This window comes from Salminus brasiliensis, chromosome 23 (genome assembly GCF_030463535.1).
Source record: "Salminus brasiliensis chromosome 23, fSalBra1.hap2, whole genome shotgun sequence".
Taxonomy (NCBI): Eukaryota; Metazoa; Chordata; class Actinopteri; order Characiformes; family Bryconidae; genus Salminus; species Salminus brasiliensis.
In genome coordinates, this window is record NC_132900.1 from 9650671 (window position 1) to 9669010 (window position 18340).

Consider the following 18340-nt stretch of genomic DNA (forward strand, 5'->3'; position numbering starts at 1 on the left):
ATGAAGGAAAATCAGTATACATATACTTTGTACTTAATTGCATACATTTTTACATTTTAAACAAAATGTAGAAAAGATAAATTCTATAATATATAATATATGGTATATATTTTTCATAAATAAATAATTTAAATTGGTGTTAATACATCAAACATTTAACACATACTTTGCGGTTATAGTTTTAGAATCCATTTAAAACACAAAGATGAATCAAAAAGACATATAATGTACATAAATGGCCATAAATGCCATATAGTATATGCCACATATTAATTTATTAATAAATCACAGATTAGTTACATTGATGGTATGGATGTACATAAATATATCCAGAGCATCACTCACAAGGGCAATGCATGCTACTACATGATAAGATGCAGTATTTGTGTATATAGTTAATAGTTTAAGTGAGCAGGTGTGGGCCTAATGATGAGTCAATGGGAAAAAATCTAGGTCACCAAGATAAGCTATTTGGCAGTTCTGAAACTGGGATTAGTTTTTTTAATTTTTTAATTTTTAATGTCTTTATTATCCTTACTTGTCAGCACCACTCCCCTTTTTTAGATATATTGGCATAATAACAAAATGGCACCAGCAAAATGAAGTTTAGATAATTCAATCAATTCAGCTTCTTCAAGTGGAGCTTTTACTGAAGCTGCCACATTTTTAAAATCAATTAATGTGAAGGAATGGCAAAAAGGTACAATCATTGACAATCGTGTAGCTTGAGGTGTCCACCATCTTCACAGTCTTCAGGTTTCAGTGGATGTCAGCAGGGCTCCTAAATGATGGTCACTGCAGGTATGAATAGCTGGTTCATATTGGTTCACATTAATCTGCATCAATAAATTTCTTTGCAATGCCTGTGTCTCTTCAGATGCTTTAACTTGAGATTTTAGAAAGATCCAGTCATTTCCTGCAGTGCCTTCACAGAATAGAACAGACCAAAGAGTGGTCCTGTTTCTTGAAAGCCATAGTTGGGTGGGACCAGCGTCGCAACCTATGCTGGAAGTTATTTGGGTATAGGCTAGTGTACCCCACTGCTTCCACGGTGCTTCTCCTTTGGACGCGGTGCAGGACAATGCGGTACACTCCAGTTAAAGGGCTCCGGCAGTCTAGCTGCGCATTGTTCTTGAGGTGGATCTCTGTGATTCCCAGCTCCTCAAGTACTGCCTTGACTGCCTGCTCATCTGCGCTGAGCACCTGTGAGGAGTCTGCAAGATGCTCTGGTGTGGGCAGGGCAGGAGAGTATGCCTGAAGATACTCCACATCCTTTAGCCAGATGCTGGACATGACCTTGGTCAAGGAGGATCTGTCTGCAGGTACCTGTCTGAGGAGGCCCCTGATGACATTCTGGCAGGGAACAGGGACGTATGGAGGGATGACATAGGCACCCTGAAGGATGCACAGCTTCAGCTTGCTCAGGCTGGTTCCACTAAAGGGGAATGTGGCTGTGACCATGAAGTAGAGCAGTATGCCCAGAGCCCAGAGGTCCACAAAGGGTCCCACATAGCCCTTGTCTTTGAAGAGCTCAGGTGCCGCATAGGGTGGAGAGCCGCAGAAAGTGGTCAGGATCTGGCCGGGCTGGCACTCAGTGCTGAAGCCAAAGTCGCCCACCTTGACAGTGAAGCTGGCTGTGTAAAACACATTCTCAGCCTTCAGGTCACGGTGGATGATGTTGTTGTCATGCTGAGTTTGGATTACACAGAGATTAAGTTAGAAAATTAACAATTCTAAAGATATTGTCTGTGACTGAACCTCATATGATTATCAGACTGTATCCAAAAAGTCACTCAAAGCACTTACCATGTGCCTGACTGCAGACAGGATCTGAGAGAACACAAGTTTGCTTTCCATGTCAGACAGTCGCCCCCTGGTGGAGATCCTGGAGTATAGCTCACCTCCGGCGGCATACTCCATCACCAGATGCAGTCTTCGGAAGGTCTCCACTACCTCGTACAAGCGCACAATGTTGGGATGTGACAGTTTCTCCATGCTGCTGATCTCAGAGGAGAACAGTTTCTGGGAGTGCCTGTCCAGACGCACCTTGTCCAGGATTTTGACAGCAACCCGCTCTTTTAAATTAGAGAAGAAACAGAAAGGAATGGGTTGCGGATGAGAAAAATGACAAATGCCAGAGAGTCGGGGTATGAACTTGACAAAAGTAATGTAGTTGGTGGCAGTGTAGGTGGTGTAGCGTAGAGGGTAACAACACTACCCTCCCAGTGGCAGACTAGGGTTTGATTCCCAAACCGGGCAAGTGTACCACACACACCAGTAATAGTTTTTGGGCAAGACTCCTAATGCTGCCTGTATAACATGCCTCAACTGCAGGTTTCTCTGGAGAACGTAAACCAAATGCTGTAAATATGACATGCTAATGTAATGTCACAGTGTAAATAATAGAGACCTATATAAACAATTAGTATAATCATTTTCAAATGTAATTTTGTCTCTTCAATTGGTAGACCATTTTACCTCTTACCTAATGGCTTCCTACAAAATATAAAGAATGAGGGTCCAGGAGATCTACAATGATTACTGTCCTTAAGTTCACAGATGAAGAATGTGTCTTGCTTTCTGTTGACTTACTATTTAAATTTAATGAAACAATAGGAGTTTTTTTCCGCACCCTGGAGCGTTCGGTACATTTGGTCAAGGGTAAAAGCTGTTTTCGAGCCCAGGAATGGTCAACAGAACAGATCTCTAGTGTTTAGGCGTTTGCCTCAAGCGGACTCTGTACATGTGAAAGATCCTGACCATATGGGTTGAAAACATATGGATGCTTCTAAGGGCCTGTGACTGACAAATCTATTAATTGAGTATTTGGGCAGAATTGTTAGAGTTGTGGGGCCCAGTGTCATAACATGGAGCCCAAACACATGGCAGCGTTTCTGTACATGGCAGCGTTCCTCCTACATGGCTAAAAACCTTCTTCTACAAGACTGGCTGCTTGTTTGCAGGTGTTCCTGCTCTTCAGAAAGTCATGTTCTTTGCACACATTTAGCACAAATGCAAGCAGAAAAGTGAAGTTTGAAATTGTGCAATTGATCTAGAGTTCGAATTGAATTATTCTGTGTGAAACAAACTAGAAGTAATGAGCCCCTCCTCTAAACAAGCCCAGAATCAGTCCTGGTAGTTGATATCCGGGAAAAGTGTAAAAACATCCTGAAATATTAATACACATGGTTAAAAAAGCCAACTTCAACTAAACAGTCAGTTTGTGATGAATGAATCCATTTTCCAATGAAGATCACAACAGTAATGCTTTCGGATACCTTTGGTGAGGTCGTGGATGCCCAGTCTGACCTGGGAGAAGTTCCCGCTGCCAATCTCCCCACGCAGCTCGTACAAGCCGATGCGGCGGCCAAAGGTCAGGTCATTGATCACTCTCTCTGAGTGGGTGAGGTCATGCACTGCCTGCGCGAACGCTGTGCGTTTGGCCTGTGGCTCTAAGGGGTCTTCTCCTATCTCCAGTACTTTCCCCCTTGTCAATTCCTTCATCCGGGCCTCCTCTTGCCAGGCTAGCTGGGGAATGATCTCTCTGCAGTGGGATGGCATGGTCTGTTGAGCCACCTTCCCTGGGGAGACAGAATGAGGATGTAGGAGACACGGTGAGAAATGCTAATGTTGGTACTAGTGAATGAAAAGGAACATTGTGCTGGAAGGGTTTATTATACATGCTGTCAAAGAGAATTGCTTAGCTAACAACTTATTTGTTTAAAATGATGAAATTAATATGAATGTTTATAAATGATGGATTTATGAGTGTGGGTCCACATTCAAAAAGGTATAAAAATTAAGGCAACCTAAATAAAATAAATTAAGGTATATCACAGTATTTAAACTCTATATGTTATCAGATATCTGTGATCACCAATGATTAAAGTAGTGGATGGTATATTTCAATATTCTCATTTTCTCAATTTCTCACCTGGAACAGGAACCCTGGATTGTAACATTTTACCTCATACTACATTTGTTTTCTAAGTAGATGAACTGAACTTGTTTGAACTGGAACATTTGCAGAAAGATAAACCACCCTTTACAGCTTTTGCCATCATTTTTGACATCAACACAAAGCTAAAACAGTCGGGGGCTCAGGTGTTAATGTAATTCTGTGTAACTCAATGTTATTAAATGTGTAATTACATATGAATAACATAGCAAAGCAAAAGTTGAATATATTTGCTTACAGAGTAGCTGTCTTTTCTCATTCTTCTTTGGATTGCGATTCTTATTCCTGTTCAGAAGCATGGCAGGCTTGCTTCTAGGTCAGTCTGTACGTCAGTCAGGCTATAGTGCTCACTTTCATAAATCACTGGTCACTGATAATCTTCCGTCCGCAGCTGCCGTTGAACACCTTCTGTAAAGACCTTTTTTTTCCCCAAATTCCAAATCACATCCTTGGTGAAAACGTGTTTAGAACTCTCAAAAATTCTCAATATCCTCTCAGCAAAAAGTTGTTGCGTTCCTTCAGAGTATCTGCTGTCCCCTTCAGAGCGATGTGTCTGAGCACAGCCTCTCTGTAGCAGGACACACACTCTTACCCATCCGTCCACATCCACACTCGCCTGTATTCCTCTGCCGCAGAATGTTTCCCCCCACTCCTACAGGTCTGAGGTCTCAAGCTTGTCTAATCCAGATGACAGAGCTTCTGAACTGACCTGTAGACTAGCCACATGTTTCACCAACACATATGGCTGTCAATCATTCACACAGACAGTGATAGGATTATGGATTCTCATTGTCTACTGTCTACTGCAGGCCCTCTGGGTCAGTAGGGAAACGAAATGAAGGTCAATGTGTGTCTTTTGTGTGTGTTTGTGTGTTCATTTGTATTTTGCTACATCAATTCAACATTTACTAAAATTCCTGACTTTGTTGGAAAAAAGAAAATCAAGACCTAGGTTGTTAGGACTAAAGGCTTTTTGAAGATTTAATGATAAATCTTCCTACTAAAGGACAAATATATTTATTTGCCATAAATATCCATTTGCCATATATATATATATATCATTAATATTATGTAGGGACTTTCTCAGAACTGCCTCCATTTCCCCACTTGTTTGTGGTAATTGTTAACATGATTATCCCTATTCTACCACATCCCAAAAATGTTCTTCTGAATTTAGATCTAGTGTCTGAGATGGCCACTGAAGAACACTGAACACCTTGTCATGTTCATGAAACTATTTTCAGACTATTGCCTTGTGACAAGGTGCATTGTTATATTGGAAGTTGCCATTGCACATGGTCAAGCAACAATACCTAAATAGGCTGTGGCACTTAAATGATGATTGATTGGTTTTACCGACCCCAAAGTGTGCCAAGAAAACATTCCTTACACCGTTATACCACCTCCACCTGACTGGACTGTTGTCATAAGGCAGGCTGGTTCTATGGATTCATGCTATGTGGGCCCTATTCTGATCTAAATTGGTGTGCCTTGGCAGAAATTGAGTTTTATCAGACCAGTGATGTCATGCAGTGAGCCAGTGTTCAATGACAGAAGCACAACCTGACATGGTCTTCAGCCCTTTTACCTCCAGATTTAATGTGTTGTGCACTCTGAGATGCTTTTCTGATCTCCATTGTACGTGATGAATAGTTATCTGAGTTACTGTAGCCTTTCTGTCATCTCCAACCAGTTTGGCCATTCTCTGCTAATGTTGGATTCATTAATATTATATATAGGTGCTTATATATAGTGGACATGTATGGGCCTTTATCCCACATTTAACAAAAATGTGCAAGTAGTAAAACAGGAATGACCGTCCAAATTGACTCTAATGGGTTATAAAGGCTGAGCTATCAGAGGAATACTCCAGCTGAAGGACAAAATGAGTCCACAAGACATTAATGTCAGACGTCTGCCAGCGCAGATGATGAGACAGTGCATGTCTCACTCACCCATACACAGTAGGCTAAGGCCTCATTAATTTTTCTGACTGAGCATTGAATGTATTACAGTGCACGTGTGGTGTGTATTAGTGAGAGCGCACGTGCGGAACACTCAGTAGTTGACTCACGGATAATCCTACTGCAGACTGAGAGGGAGGAGTCCATTTAAAAGGTTAATACCTTTACACCTGCAACCTGTATAATAAGTGTATAATACACTGATCAGCCTATATCTCAGCAAATATTGTAATATGTGAAGTAAAAAAACATTATCTTCATTTAAGGTCACGTGAGCAATGTAGACACGGGCCAAAGTGCTACTGGGTCAGAGAATCTACAAAACATCAGCCAGGTTTTGTAGGGTGTTTCCGGTATACAGTGGATAGTACCAACCAAAAGTGGTTCAAGAAAGGAACCACCTGTATATCTGTGACAGGGTCATGGGCAACTAAGGCTGATTAATGCAATCCATGGAAGCTCCACCTCAGAACCTACAGGATCTGCTACTAACGTCTTGGTACAAGATACCACAGAACACCTTCAGATGTGTAGTTCATGCCTTGAATGCTTAGATTAGTTCTGGTGGCACAAGGGGGACTTACTCAATATTAGGCAGGTGGTAGTGTTATGTGTGATCAGTGTATAACTCAACTGGAGGAACCTACACACTATTTTTAAGCGCAATCCACTGAACTATAGCTCTATACCTATAGGCTACTATATACTGTTTTTTAAATACTGTTGCCACATGTTGTGCCTACTATTTACAATTCACATGGCCACTGTGAATGTGGAAAATGTGGAAAAGTTAGAACACCCAATGAAAACCTTTGTCTTTTTAAATATTTTTAAACGTATAGACATATATTTATATTTAAACATATAGACCCTCCAACGTATCCGCAAGACCCTCCAGCATATTGTGAGGACAGCTGAGAGGATCATCGGAGTCTCTCTTCCCTCCATCATGGACATTTACACTGCCCGCTGCATCCGCAAAGCAACCAGCATTGTGAATGACTCCACCCACCCTTCACACAGACTGTTCTCCCTCCTGCCTTTAGGAAGAAGGTACCGCAGCATCCGGTCCAACATGACCAGACTCTGCAATAGCTTCTTCCCCCAAGCCATCAGACTTCTCAACTCCAGAGACTGAAGTGATGGTTTTTCTGTTCCATGCACACACACTGTTCCATGCACTCTGCGTTGCACTTGTGTTCTGTATTCACTGTGTCTATGTTGCACCATGGTCCTGGAGGACCGTTTCATTTCACTGTGTACTCTGTATGTAGTTGAAATTACAATAAAAACCCACTTGACTTGACACTTGACATATGGATATTTGAACTTTACATGAAAAATATTGGGAGATAATATAACTAAACACATACAATTGAAATAATGCCTTTTATATTATTTGTAAAAATGTAACCAATAAAATTTCTGTTTTGTACCCCCCCCCCCCCCCCCCCCCACTCACATTTATTACTATGTAAAATGTCTATATTTAGAATCAGGTGCAGCAGATGATTAGAACCTAATTTTGGAGAAACCTGTCTTATTTAAACCCTTGACATTTATTTTGGTTTGCTCTTGATTGGTAAAGTGGGGGAGCCAAAAAGCTTTCGGATGCTTTCAGAAAGCATGTTGTAGATGCTGATGAGTCTGAGCAGGGATTTCAGAAGATCTCAGAATACAGAAATAAAGTACAACTTAAAGTACAACTGCCAACATGGCCAGGTCAGGACGTCCCAGCAAGTTCAGTCCAACAGCAAACACAAAATGCACAAACAGCTGATGTGGTACAGCATCTACCATCAAAAAGAGACCACACATGTTTGATTTTTATGGGAGGTGGGGGAAACCCTTGTCATCGAAAAATGCCTAAGCAAGAAAAACTTTTTCCAGAGGACACCTAGACTAAGACCAGGACATCTGGAACAATGTGCTTTGGACAAATAAATCCAAAATTGAATTATTTGGACACATTTAAAAACAGAGGACATGTTTGGCGTAAACCAGACACAGCATTTGAGCACGAGAACCAATATTAAGAGTGAAACACGGAGGTGAAAATGTCAGGGCTGTTTTTTTTTTGCAGTAGGGCCTGGATAGCTCTCAGAATCCAATAGAAATTCTTTATTCTAAAGAGGACGCTCTAGGAAAATGTAAGATAATTTCTCTAAAAGCCAAAGTGCCTCACACAGCTGAAAGAATTCTGCATCAAGGTTGATGTCAGAGACTGGTAGATCATTATAGAAAATGGAAACGTTTAACTGAAGGTATTTCTGCCAAGCAAGGGAAATACCAGCTTTTAGGGCATAGGGTGTGCTATTTTTTTTCTCACAATAGATTTACATTTCTATCAATTACATTTTATAAATTAAATACATTTTAATAATTTTAACTCTATAAAACAGCCTATAGCCCACTGAATTGCCTCACCAGTTTGTACAGAAGACCTTGTAGTAACTGAGCAATAGGCTGTGTGTAATAAACCTTTCTGGGTTAAAAACATTTTTAAAAAGACAAAGGCTTTCATGAGGTGTCCTAACTTTTTCACATGCATGTATATGATACAGATTAAATTATGTCCAGAACAATAAAAAAAAAGCATACAGAAAAAAATTAAACTGGCCATAATCAGTCAAATACAATGTGATCTCAGAAAATGTAGAGTGTAAATTCTTTAGAGGAGCTGAATTTTGGGTGTATTTGAAACCCTAATAGATGCTACACAGCTTTGGCGTGTCGATTTATGTGCATCTGGAACTGTTTCATAATTGAAGTTGCCCCACCTTTGAAGGACTTCCACAGATCAAAAGCTACATACAGACCCTTATTCTATTATCATGGAAAGGTTGTTGATTTCAGGACCAGGCCATAATGCATTGCAAATAGCCTTTCCTGAAGTTTAAAAGGCCTTCAAAGATTCACCATTTCCCTTGCATATGCTCAACATAATTGGAATTCATGAGTCTCATTAAAGATGTTTCCAGTAGTCTGCTATAATCCTATTAAGTTCATAATGGCGCTTCATGCAAGTGACACACATGATTAGCTGAAGTTAATGATTGGGTGTCATTTACATGCTTTCTTGACCGTGTCTTTGTGTGTGAGACAAGGTAAAGGTGTAATAAAAGATCAATCATTACAGTGAGTAAGGTGGAAATGGCTCAGGAGGATGAAGGCAGAACATCAAAGGACAGAAACTGAGGTCAGTAATGGCTGAATACACCTACAGAAGTGAGGTGGACTGGGAAATGAGTATCATGTCATAGTTTCCTTAATGGTGTCGGCATTTTGTGCAATCAAGCTAATCTATAACCTAATACAATTAGAGTAATTGATCATTTCAAAGGCATACAAGTGCAACCAGATGATATCTTTGGTATAGCAGCTGTACTTGAGACAAACTGTAAACTAAACTGTGAACTGTACCAGCTAATTCAGTTTTTCCATGTACACTTTGGTACCAAAATGGATTCTTTGGAGCTATAGCATCTATAAACAAATTGCAGTTCATTTAAGAACCAATTTAGGGTTCTTTAGAGGAATATAGGAATAAAAAAATTAAAATAAAAAAAATTTCAATGTTGCCGACCTTTTCAGCATCTATCTGCTGCATCTGTAGGGTATTGTAGCTTAGACATTAATGTAGGTATCATATCATCGTACTTTAATTGAACTTGCATAATATATACTCAACTACAAAGTTTTAGGCAAGTTAATTTCATTTTTAATATTATATACCTGACCTTTTTGGGAAGGAAATTTAACTAAACAGTAAATTCCAGCAAACGTTATTTAGACATTTTAACCTCTCAACCTCAACTTTGAGATAAACAGTTTATATATGTCCATGTATAGCTTAAATCAGGTCAAGTCAAGTTTATTTATACAGTGCTTTTAATAGCAGTACTTTAATAGCAGCAAACTTTGAAACAAATTAGTAAGATACATGACACGTGAACAGAAACTACAGAGGATAATACAAATGTTACACTACCAAAAATCTACTATCTACCAAATCTACCAAATCTACCATTTGAAACATTACTTCAATGTACAAAAATTAAGATGTTTGTTTTTTTCTTGATATTGCAGAGGGCTGCTAATCTAGCTTCAGGTGATCCCATTCAAACATAGTTCCAAACATATAAATGAACCCCAGATATTGTAAAAGGATGAATGACTACCTCAGATGGCAGAGTTTTAGAAATTTAGTTTTTCCATGATAGAGTAATAACTGTTTTGGCTAATAATATGCTCATTTCTAAAACCTTTGGTTGCCTCCTTCTTATATTATAACTGGTTGGATATAGATCTAATAGGTAAAGCTTTGTGTATTTGTATATATACAATATCCTGGATACAATCTCTTACTGCTTCCTAGAACTTTTTTTCAGTACAGATACAGATACAGCACTATTTAATTATTTTATTAAGCCTTTCTGGAGTTGTATACACTTGCAGAAGCCAATTATACTAACCCCTTAACGCAGAAAGGTTATGACAAACTAAGGCATATTATGCAGTAACTACAGGGACTTCTGTACAAACTGGTGGTTTGTGAAGGTTTGTAATTACGCTTTCAGCCTGCCAACAGGCCATAGGCATTTTAAGGGGTTAACTGTTTGTGACTGTGGTTTGGTACTTTGGTGCAGCTCAACATTTACATTATACAGTGCAGTGTACGCACAGAAAACCAGTCAACTCAAAACACTTACCCTTCCCAAGAACCTTAACATAACCCTCTATGAGAACCTTATCTGATCTCTGCAAGTTGTCAATACATCAATACATCAGCACACTAAACAAAAAAACAGGACCTTCTGGGTTGAGTAATGCTCCTGCAAGTCGGGCTGCGATCTATAGGCATTCTAATGTCAATATGATCTCCAATAAGACCCTTCTCCTTCCTGACACTGCTCAATGACTCCATCACAAAGTAAGAGCAAGAAAGTGGAGATGTCTGTATGAGTGTATGTTGCTTTGACCTCTATCTCTGTTTTTCTGTTTCTCTCTCCCTCTCTCACTTACACACACCATTTGGCTCGTGCTGAATAAACACCAAGGTGCTGCTCTCCTCAACAGGAGGGGGCTGAGCCCTACCAGTTTACTTGCGTTTTGCTTGAAGCGGAGGTGTTAAACACTTTCCTCCCGAGATAAAAGATGATTAATACCTTCCAATGAGAGATACTTAGAGCCTCAAAGCCTCTTAAGCAGTTCATTAGAGAAAGGATGGGCTTGAGCGACACGGTGCCCCATGGAGATCTCGCACCCCGAAACAAGGGGGAACTTGCCTTTGGAGGTGAAAAGCTCTGCAGGTACTTCAGTAGAAGGCGTTCTCTTTGAGCTTTGATGTGGCCCCCGCCTAACACCAGGCATTAGAGTGATGGAAATTTGATTACTTCTTCTGGCCTTTCATTTAGCACCAGCGGGGAGCATTTAACCAGAGACATTTGTGGCCAGAAGACAACAGAGTATATATATCCCCATGAGGGAGGACAGAAGGTATAGTCAGTGAAGGCAGTGAAGCAGCAGTGTGTGTGTGTGGTTAGTGTGAAAGAACACGAACACTAAGGAGTGAGTATTGCTATGGATATGCTGCCACTGGGTGTGTTCCTCCTGCTCTGCCTGTGTCATCGGAGTTGTAAGTAATGTCCACTCACTTTTACCTTCTTTTACATCCTCTTACTTCTGCCTTCAAACTTTCACTTAAAGATGACCAGTGCATTTGTGCTTTTTTAACTCAGTTGGGACGGAGTGACTATCTAATTACCAGTCTTTTCAAAAATGTCTAGTGCTTTGATTACTTGGGACCAATGTTTTAACTGTTTTAAATGTCAAATAGTTCTTAATATGAATGTAACTGATCATAGACAGGGTTTGGAAATAAACTAGGGAACTTAATAAGGTCAAGCAAGGCCCAAGCAAGATATTTAGATACTGTTCAGAATACATATCTACTGTACATCTAAATGGAGCTAAACATTTACACTGCCTTTAAGAAATTCCAAATGGCTATATGTTTGGAGCTGTAACTAAATGTATTTAAGTGTGTTTTTGTGTGTCTTTCAGCGACAGCCGTGTTGAACAAGCATGCAAGGAACCTCTTTGCAGAGAGAGCATGCTGCAGACGCCAGAGTCACTTCATCTACATAGGAAAAGGTAAAGACCAATATAGGGGCCTAGTGTCATAGTGCCCCCTATGAGCCTATCCCAGGAATAACTGCTTTAATGCTACATTTGTGGCATTTCCATTAAACTGAAACGCTATTTTTATATTTTTAAGTTTCTCCATTTTTTTATCATTTCAATTCTGTAACACTGGGGCTCAAAGATTCAAAGATCTTCACCAGTGTTTTTGTATCTAGAATTTGTTCATCATTCTAACAGAATAGCTGTTATTATATGTTTTAAACCAATTCTCTGGTTTAAAACACACCATAAATCTGACATCAATTTTTTTGTTCTTTTCTCAAGAACAAATTTAAGTTTGTAAATAACAAAAATAATAAGTTCTTAGCAATATATTGGTGAATGAGATCTATTGTTTGTAAATGCATGCTGCATTTTATATAGTAGGAGCATTTTACAATAAATGGACCAATAGAAATGATCCAGTAAGCACTACAGATAAAGATCTTACTTTACTAATGGAAGATAATAGGGAATCCTTATTGCACTGGTCATTATTCCATATATAAAGCAAGTTGACTCTCAACAACTTAGTAAAAATGGGCAAAGATGGTATTAAAATGCCATTTAATGTATTTTGGGACACAACTCTTAAAATAGACATGTAATATAACTGTATCCTCTACACAGTTCAGAAATGTCTGATTATGTAGTATATTTACAATAGAAGAAAAAAAGCATTTAGACAATTTAGTATAATAATATTTTATTCCAAGTATTTGTGGAGCATTTCTATTGGTCCTTTAGTACATTTGTCATGAAATGTTGAAATATCATGACACAATGTACAGAACAACTGCCAGATTTACATAATGTCTAAAAGTAAAAAAAAATCTAAATGAAGATTTAGAAAATGATTCAAAAATGATTGAAGTCATTAACTTATCTCAAACATATATTAAATGTTGTTGGGTTTTTTTTTTACCTTTGCTTCATTAATCAGATATCTCAGGCAGCCCAGTGAATGTGGATGTGGGCATGTGCAGGACACACTGTGGCCAATCACGACCTTCGTCCTTTGAAGCTGGGATGCAAAGCTACTCAAGATATTCCTCCATGCTGGACTACCTGAAAGACAAAAAGGTATCAGAAGCACTAGCAATATGTCTACCAACAACCTGATATGGCTGAATTCCCAACCTCCAACAAACACACATTAATAAGCAAGGCTTTAATGGCTCTTTAAAACTGTAGACTATTTAAGAGTATTGCATTGTGTAGACTCTTCATGGTTAAAGTGATTTAATACAGTGTTTTATGATCAAGAGATGGGTCCTATCCACTTGCTAAAACTATGATGCCTTTCATTGGTCAGATGAGAATGCTGGGGGCTCTACCACGAGACTCTGGGCCCGTTAGTGGTGGTGCACCATCATGCGGAATGAGCTCTACCTGTGAGCCCACCGGGACACGAGTGGACAAAGTGCTACTTCTTGATGGTCTGCGAGAGGTTGAGATCATCGAGGACTGTCACTGTGAAGCCAAGGTGATGTGGTGCCTCCGTGCACCATCCCTCAAGACATACTTCTTCGAAACACCATATGAGACCGTCATTGATGTTGGGAAGTGTGTAGGGTCAAAGGGTGAACAAGGTAAGCAAGGGAGGAGGAAATTAACCATTTATGCCCACTTCCCAAATTCCAGCATTTAGCGTTTGGATCATAATGTTTGAAAGGACCTAAATGATTTGAAATCCAACATTCTTTAACCAAAATAGGTCAAAATGATCCTTCACAGTGATGTCATAAAAGAAAACCATCATTGGTGCCTAAGGAACCCTTTAATGTTTGATTCTTTAAAGGAAAACTCCAGCATTTCTCAGCCTAACCACAATCTGTCAAAACTGTAGCTTGTACTCATTTAGTATGGACAATAATTTACACCATTTTAAGACCAGTTGACTCAAAACCCATTCCCTATTGGCCTCCACTGTAATTGTATTGTGAGTCCATGTTCTTACCTTTTTCAAGTTCATTATAATATTTGGTCTAAATTACTGTCTATGGTAACTGGTTGCACACTACTGAGGCATCAGCTGTGCTTACGTACAGAGCCATCCACTGTAACTGAGCCATAAGGGACCCTTATTTTTATGAATCTAGGCTTTCAAATCATTTAGGCCAAACAAACATTGGCTTCCAAGTAATTGCTCTGTCTGGTGTCTATTGAGGATCTCATGAACATTCAGTTTGATTGACATCTCCAAGTAATTACATTTCATTATGATAACTCAGGTTAATGTAATAAAATGCTTTTGTGTTTGTCTCCACAGAGGGTTTTTCCTGTGTGCCGACTAAATTCGATTCTGCTCTTGTGGACACCCCGAACAAAGTAGAGCTGATTCAGACAGTGACTGGGTGTGATATGAAAGAAGGCTGCTACAGAATCCCATACGTGGAATATCACTACGAAATCACGTACAATGAAGAAGGGCTCAAGGAAGAGAAGCTGAAGGTGAGTTTAGTTTTAACTGCTGAAACCAGTAAAAGACACCAATAAAAGGCAATAAGATAAAACTACAGAGAACATACAGCTTAAGGAGTATTAGATGATGATGGCAGTAAGCCTATGTTAAGGCAAAGGTGAAAACGGCCACTCTCATTTACAACAATAGCATCAAATTATTAGTTAATAATAAGTTAATAATTTGTCCTTCATCTCTCAAGATGTGTCTGTATGACTTCATAAAACCAGAAATGTTACTTTTCTGGCATTTCTTATCTGAGAGTAGGTGGCTGACCTCACACTCACATTAACTCTTACTGGTTGATGAGGAAATTAGTCATTTCAATTTGGTTTTCGTCAAGGCTAACAAGTGATCTCCATTTGCAAGACACAGAGGTTAAGCCTATGATCCATTTCCCCTAAAACACAATCCACATCTTACTTTTTCCACCCCCAACTGCACCCTTCAAATTTGAGGTTCTGTAAAAATGATTGCTACATTTTAAGTCAATTTTAGGTTTAGAGACAATGCACATGTTCAAGACCTGAATTCCTCCCTCAGCTCAGCACTATTTTCCATATAATTACTCCAGTATATATATTTGGAGATAAGAGTCACCAGTTTAAGCAATTAGACTTACATGACTTTGTATCTAATTAAAGCCAGTTTAGCGTTTGTATTTTACTGTAACACTGCTGTTGAGTTGACTTCATCAATTTCCCACTTTAAAACTACCTTCTTATTATTGAGTTACTCATCCAAAGACTTAATACCCGATAACTACATGATCTTCTTCACTGCTGTGAAACTAATATGTAAGTTATGTAGTTTTGAATAGTGAGGAATAGAACTATGGGCCTTGCGGTTTAAGCTAAAGCACACTTTAGTACTTGTACTTGCCTCTCTGAGTTTTCCGAGAGTCGTGTGGACCATCTGTGGCAGCTCCAAGAAGGTGTGAGGAGAGGATCACAAATGGCCCCAGCAGGTGCCAAATCAAAGCACTTAGCATGTTAAGAGGCCTGCTCTGCCCCCCTGGGGTTTGAAGTTGACTAGTGAATATTAGCAGCGTGTGGTGAGCTGATTGCCTCTCTCTCTCTTGTGTTGCTAATTTGCAGGAAATAGACGTGGGGAGATGTTTGGGAGGCTGCACCTCAGGAAACCGCTGTCTTCTCAGGTACGCTTCAAAACAGCTGACATAACACAGATGGTAAACAAAGTGCTAGTATCACAGAAGGAGGGCAAAACATTCTTAATTCCTAATGTAAGCTAACGTAAAGAGAGACTTTTGCAAAAGATGTCTTCATGAAGTCTGTGATTATATACAAAGCACTGATCCTCACAAGAAACAGTCAAATGTTCTTCTTCCATCATTTACGACTACATCTGGTGGTCCCCACACCCCACCACCACCTCCACCACCACATAACCTCTGTTTTATTTGGGAAACATACAGACAAAAAAAGCCTAAAGTTATATTCTGGCACACTAATATGTCTAATATGCTATTATGGTGGTAAGAGCACTGGGATATAGTTCACAGAGCTGTGGGTTCGATACATTGGCCCGCTGAGCTGCCCTTAATGTTTAGCCCTTATGCAAGGCCCTTAACCCTCTCTACTCCAGGGGCGCTGTAGCACGACTGACCCTGCACTCTGACCGTGGCTTTCTAAGCTTGGACATGCAAAGAGAGGAATTCTGATGCACTGTATAGGTGTATATAAGTATATTAATAATAAAGTATAAATACATATAATTGCAATAAATACCAATAACTGTTTCAGTGCATTACTGAGAAAATGGTACACTGAATTGACTTCAAATGTGTACGTTATTTTGGCATGAAGAAGAAAAAGAATATAAATGAAGAAAACGAATATGAATAAATGATTAGTGGGGAAATTATGTACAGATTTTAATCAGTGAAAGTCTTTGCATCCTTTGGTGTTAATCTAATCTTAACTGTGACAGTGTTTCATTGTTTTCATGCAAGTATCTACCTTTAATAACATTTCTTTACATTTGCAACAGACTGATGGCTCAGATCGTCTGCCTGTAGTCACACTTAGCCTGTTTTAAGAGGAGATATTCGGCGCTCATTCTTCACTTCTCTGTTTTTGCAGGAGCGCCTCGGATTCAGCGGAGTGCTTGCTGTGGGCTGAGGGTCAGGGCAGCGCGTGCGTGCCGCAGGGCTACCAGAGCCACACGTTCCTGAACCAGCACGGCCAAACCCGCACCGTGCTCGCCATCACCTCCTGCCTCTGTCAATCTTAACCACAGCGACCTCTGCCGGACTCACCTGACCCACCGCAGTCACTGAAAGGAGAACGCTGAAAAAAAGGGAAATGGACAAAAATCAAGAAAGAAAAACAAAAAGCCAAAGAATTATTAGATGTTTTACTTTTAAATATATATTTTGCGTATTTTTGTAATTTAGCATTTTGCATTAAGAGTTTATTCAACTCAAGTTAAATTAACTAAAGAAATAGACCGGTTATATATATAACCCATATTCCTACAGCGTATAAATTGACTGCACTCTTCAATGTAAATATGTATATAATATGGGTACTTTAAAATCATAATGCCATTCAATTAAAGTTGAAAGAACCTCTACATAATGCCAATGTTCTAAAACTACTAAAATTGTACATCAAAACTAAGAACAATAGAAGAAATATGACTGGTTTAGGTTTTTAGGAGTTTTTGTTTTAATACTATGCGTTTTTGTCCAGGACAAATAGTTCTCTCTTATATAATTACACTTGGCCTCTCGCGGCAGTTCCTGTATTATATGTAAAATATGTAAATATCATTTTGTAAATAAAAAAAATGTCTTTAGGTCTGTTATGCTGAATCCTGTCTCATTGAAAGTGTATTTAACAATTACAGAGAATTAAGGATTACATTCTTTACAGTCTTACATTGTAGTATTATGGTTTATGTGGACCCCTGTCTAAGATGTATAAACTAAGAGTTAACGCAAGCTGTGATGGCATGTGATTAAAATCACATGACGTCTCAAATGTCCGATCCTAGATTACGGTGAGTTTTTTTTTTTAAACAGGAAGCACTGACAATGCAAAAACATCCCACATTAGGCTAATTCCCTCTATTACTGCACAGTATAGTACTATAATTGTACGGTAAAGATAATAATGCTGTTATTATTATTACTATTATTATTAATAATAATGATAAGAAGAAGATGAAGAATCTGAAAATGTTATAAATTAAAGTTAACAATATAATCATAAAAATCAATTTACAGATGTAACGTTTTGAAAAATTAGCATGAAAACGGAACTAAATTGCCATGAATAAACTTAACGTTCAGTGGAAGTCAATGTAAAAATATTTTTTTCCAGGTCATTTTGGAGCATTTTTATTAGTTCATCCATCAGGAAATTGTAACACATGGCAAACAACCACTGCCAGATTAAAATTTTCAAAACTACAGAGATCCCAGTTTTTTGCGTACAAGAAAACGTTGTTGTATATTTAGATAGACCAATAGATAGATAGATAGATAGATAGATAGATAGACAGATGTATAGACAGACAGATAGATAGATAGATAGATAGATAGACAGACAGACAGACAGATGTATAGACAGACAGATAGATAGATAGATAGATAGATAGATAGATAGATAGATGGATAGATAGATAGATAAATAGATAGATAAATAGACAGACAGACAGATGTATAGACAGACAGATAGATAGATAGATAGATGGATAGATAGATAGATAGATAGATAGATAGATAGATAGATAGATAGATAG

General features: G+C 38.8%; 2 protein-coding genes across 2 annotated transcripts; one reads left to right on the top strand and one right to left on the bottom strand.

Annotated features, from left to right (window-relative positions):
• Nucleotides 1-252: 252 nt before the first annotated feature.
• LOC140545928 (serine/threonine-protein kinase NIM1) lies at nt 253-4356 on the bottom strand. The gene is made up of 4 exons (XM_072668999.1): nt 4197-4356; nt 3279-3581; nt 1807-2075; nt 253-1689 (listed from the first exon to the last, which is right to left on the bottom strand). The coding sequence occupies exons 1-4, from the start codon at nt 4255-4257 to the stop codon at nt 928-930; spliced, it is 1395 nt and encodes a 464-aa protein (XP_072525100.1). The 5' UTR covers nt 4258-4356; the 3' UTR covers nt 253-927.
• A 7149-nt stretch (nt 4357-11505) lies between these two features.
• pnhd (pinhead) lies at nt 11506-16825 on the top strand. Its single transcript, XM_072669354.1, has 7 exons — nt 11506-11560; nt 11989-12078; nt 13052-13191; nt 13424-13700; nt 14381-14562; nt 15670-15728; nt 16675-16825. Exons 1-7 carry the CDS (start codon nt 11506-11508, stop codon nt 16823-16825), a joined length of 954 nt encoding a protein of 317 aa, XP_072525455.1.
• Nucleotides 16826-18340: the final 1515 nt, after the last annotated feature.

Excerpts from the sequence above, each read along its gene's own strand:
- LOC140545928 (XM_072668999.1), bottom strand. The coding sequence starts at position 4,257 with ATGCTTCTGAACAGGAATAAGAATCGCAATCCAAAGAAGAATGAGAAA. Across the intron at positions 3,582-4,196 it reads TGAGAAAAGACAGCTACTCT|GGAAGGTGGCTCAACAGACC; the intron begins GTAAGCAAATAT and ends CTGTCTCCCCAG. Across the intron at positions 1,690-1,806 it reads TGTCTGCAGTCAGGCACATG|CATGACAACAACATCATCCA; the intron begins GTAAGTGCTTTG and ends ATCCAAACTCAG.
- pnhd (XM_072669354.1), top strand. The coding sequence starts at position 11,506 with ATGGATATGCTGCCACTGGGTGTGTTCCTCCTGCTCTGCCTGTGTCAT. Across the intron at positions 11,561-11,988 it reads CTGCCTGTGTCATCGGAGTT|CGACAGCCGTGTTGAACAAG; the intron begins GTAAGTAATGTC and ends TGTGTCTTTCAG. Across the intron at positions 12,079-13,051 it reads CTTCATCTACATAGGAAAAG|ATATCTCAGGCAGCCCAGTG; the intron begins GTAAAGACCAAT and ends TTCATTAATCAG.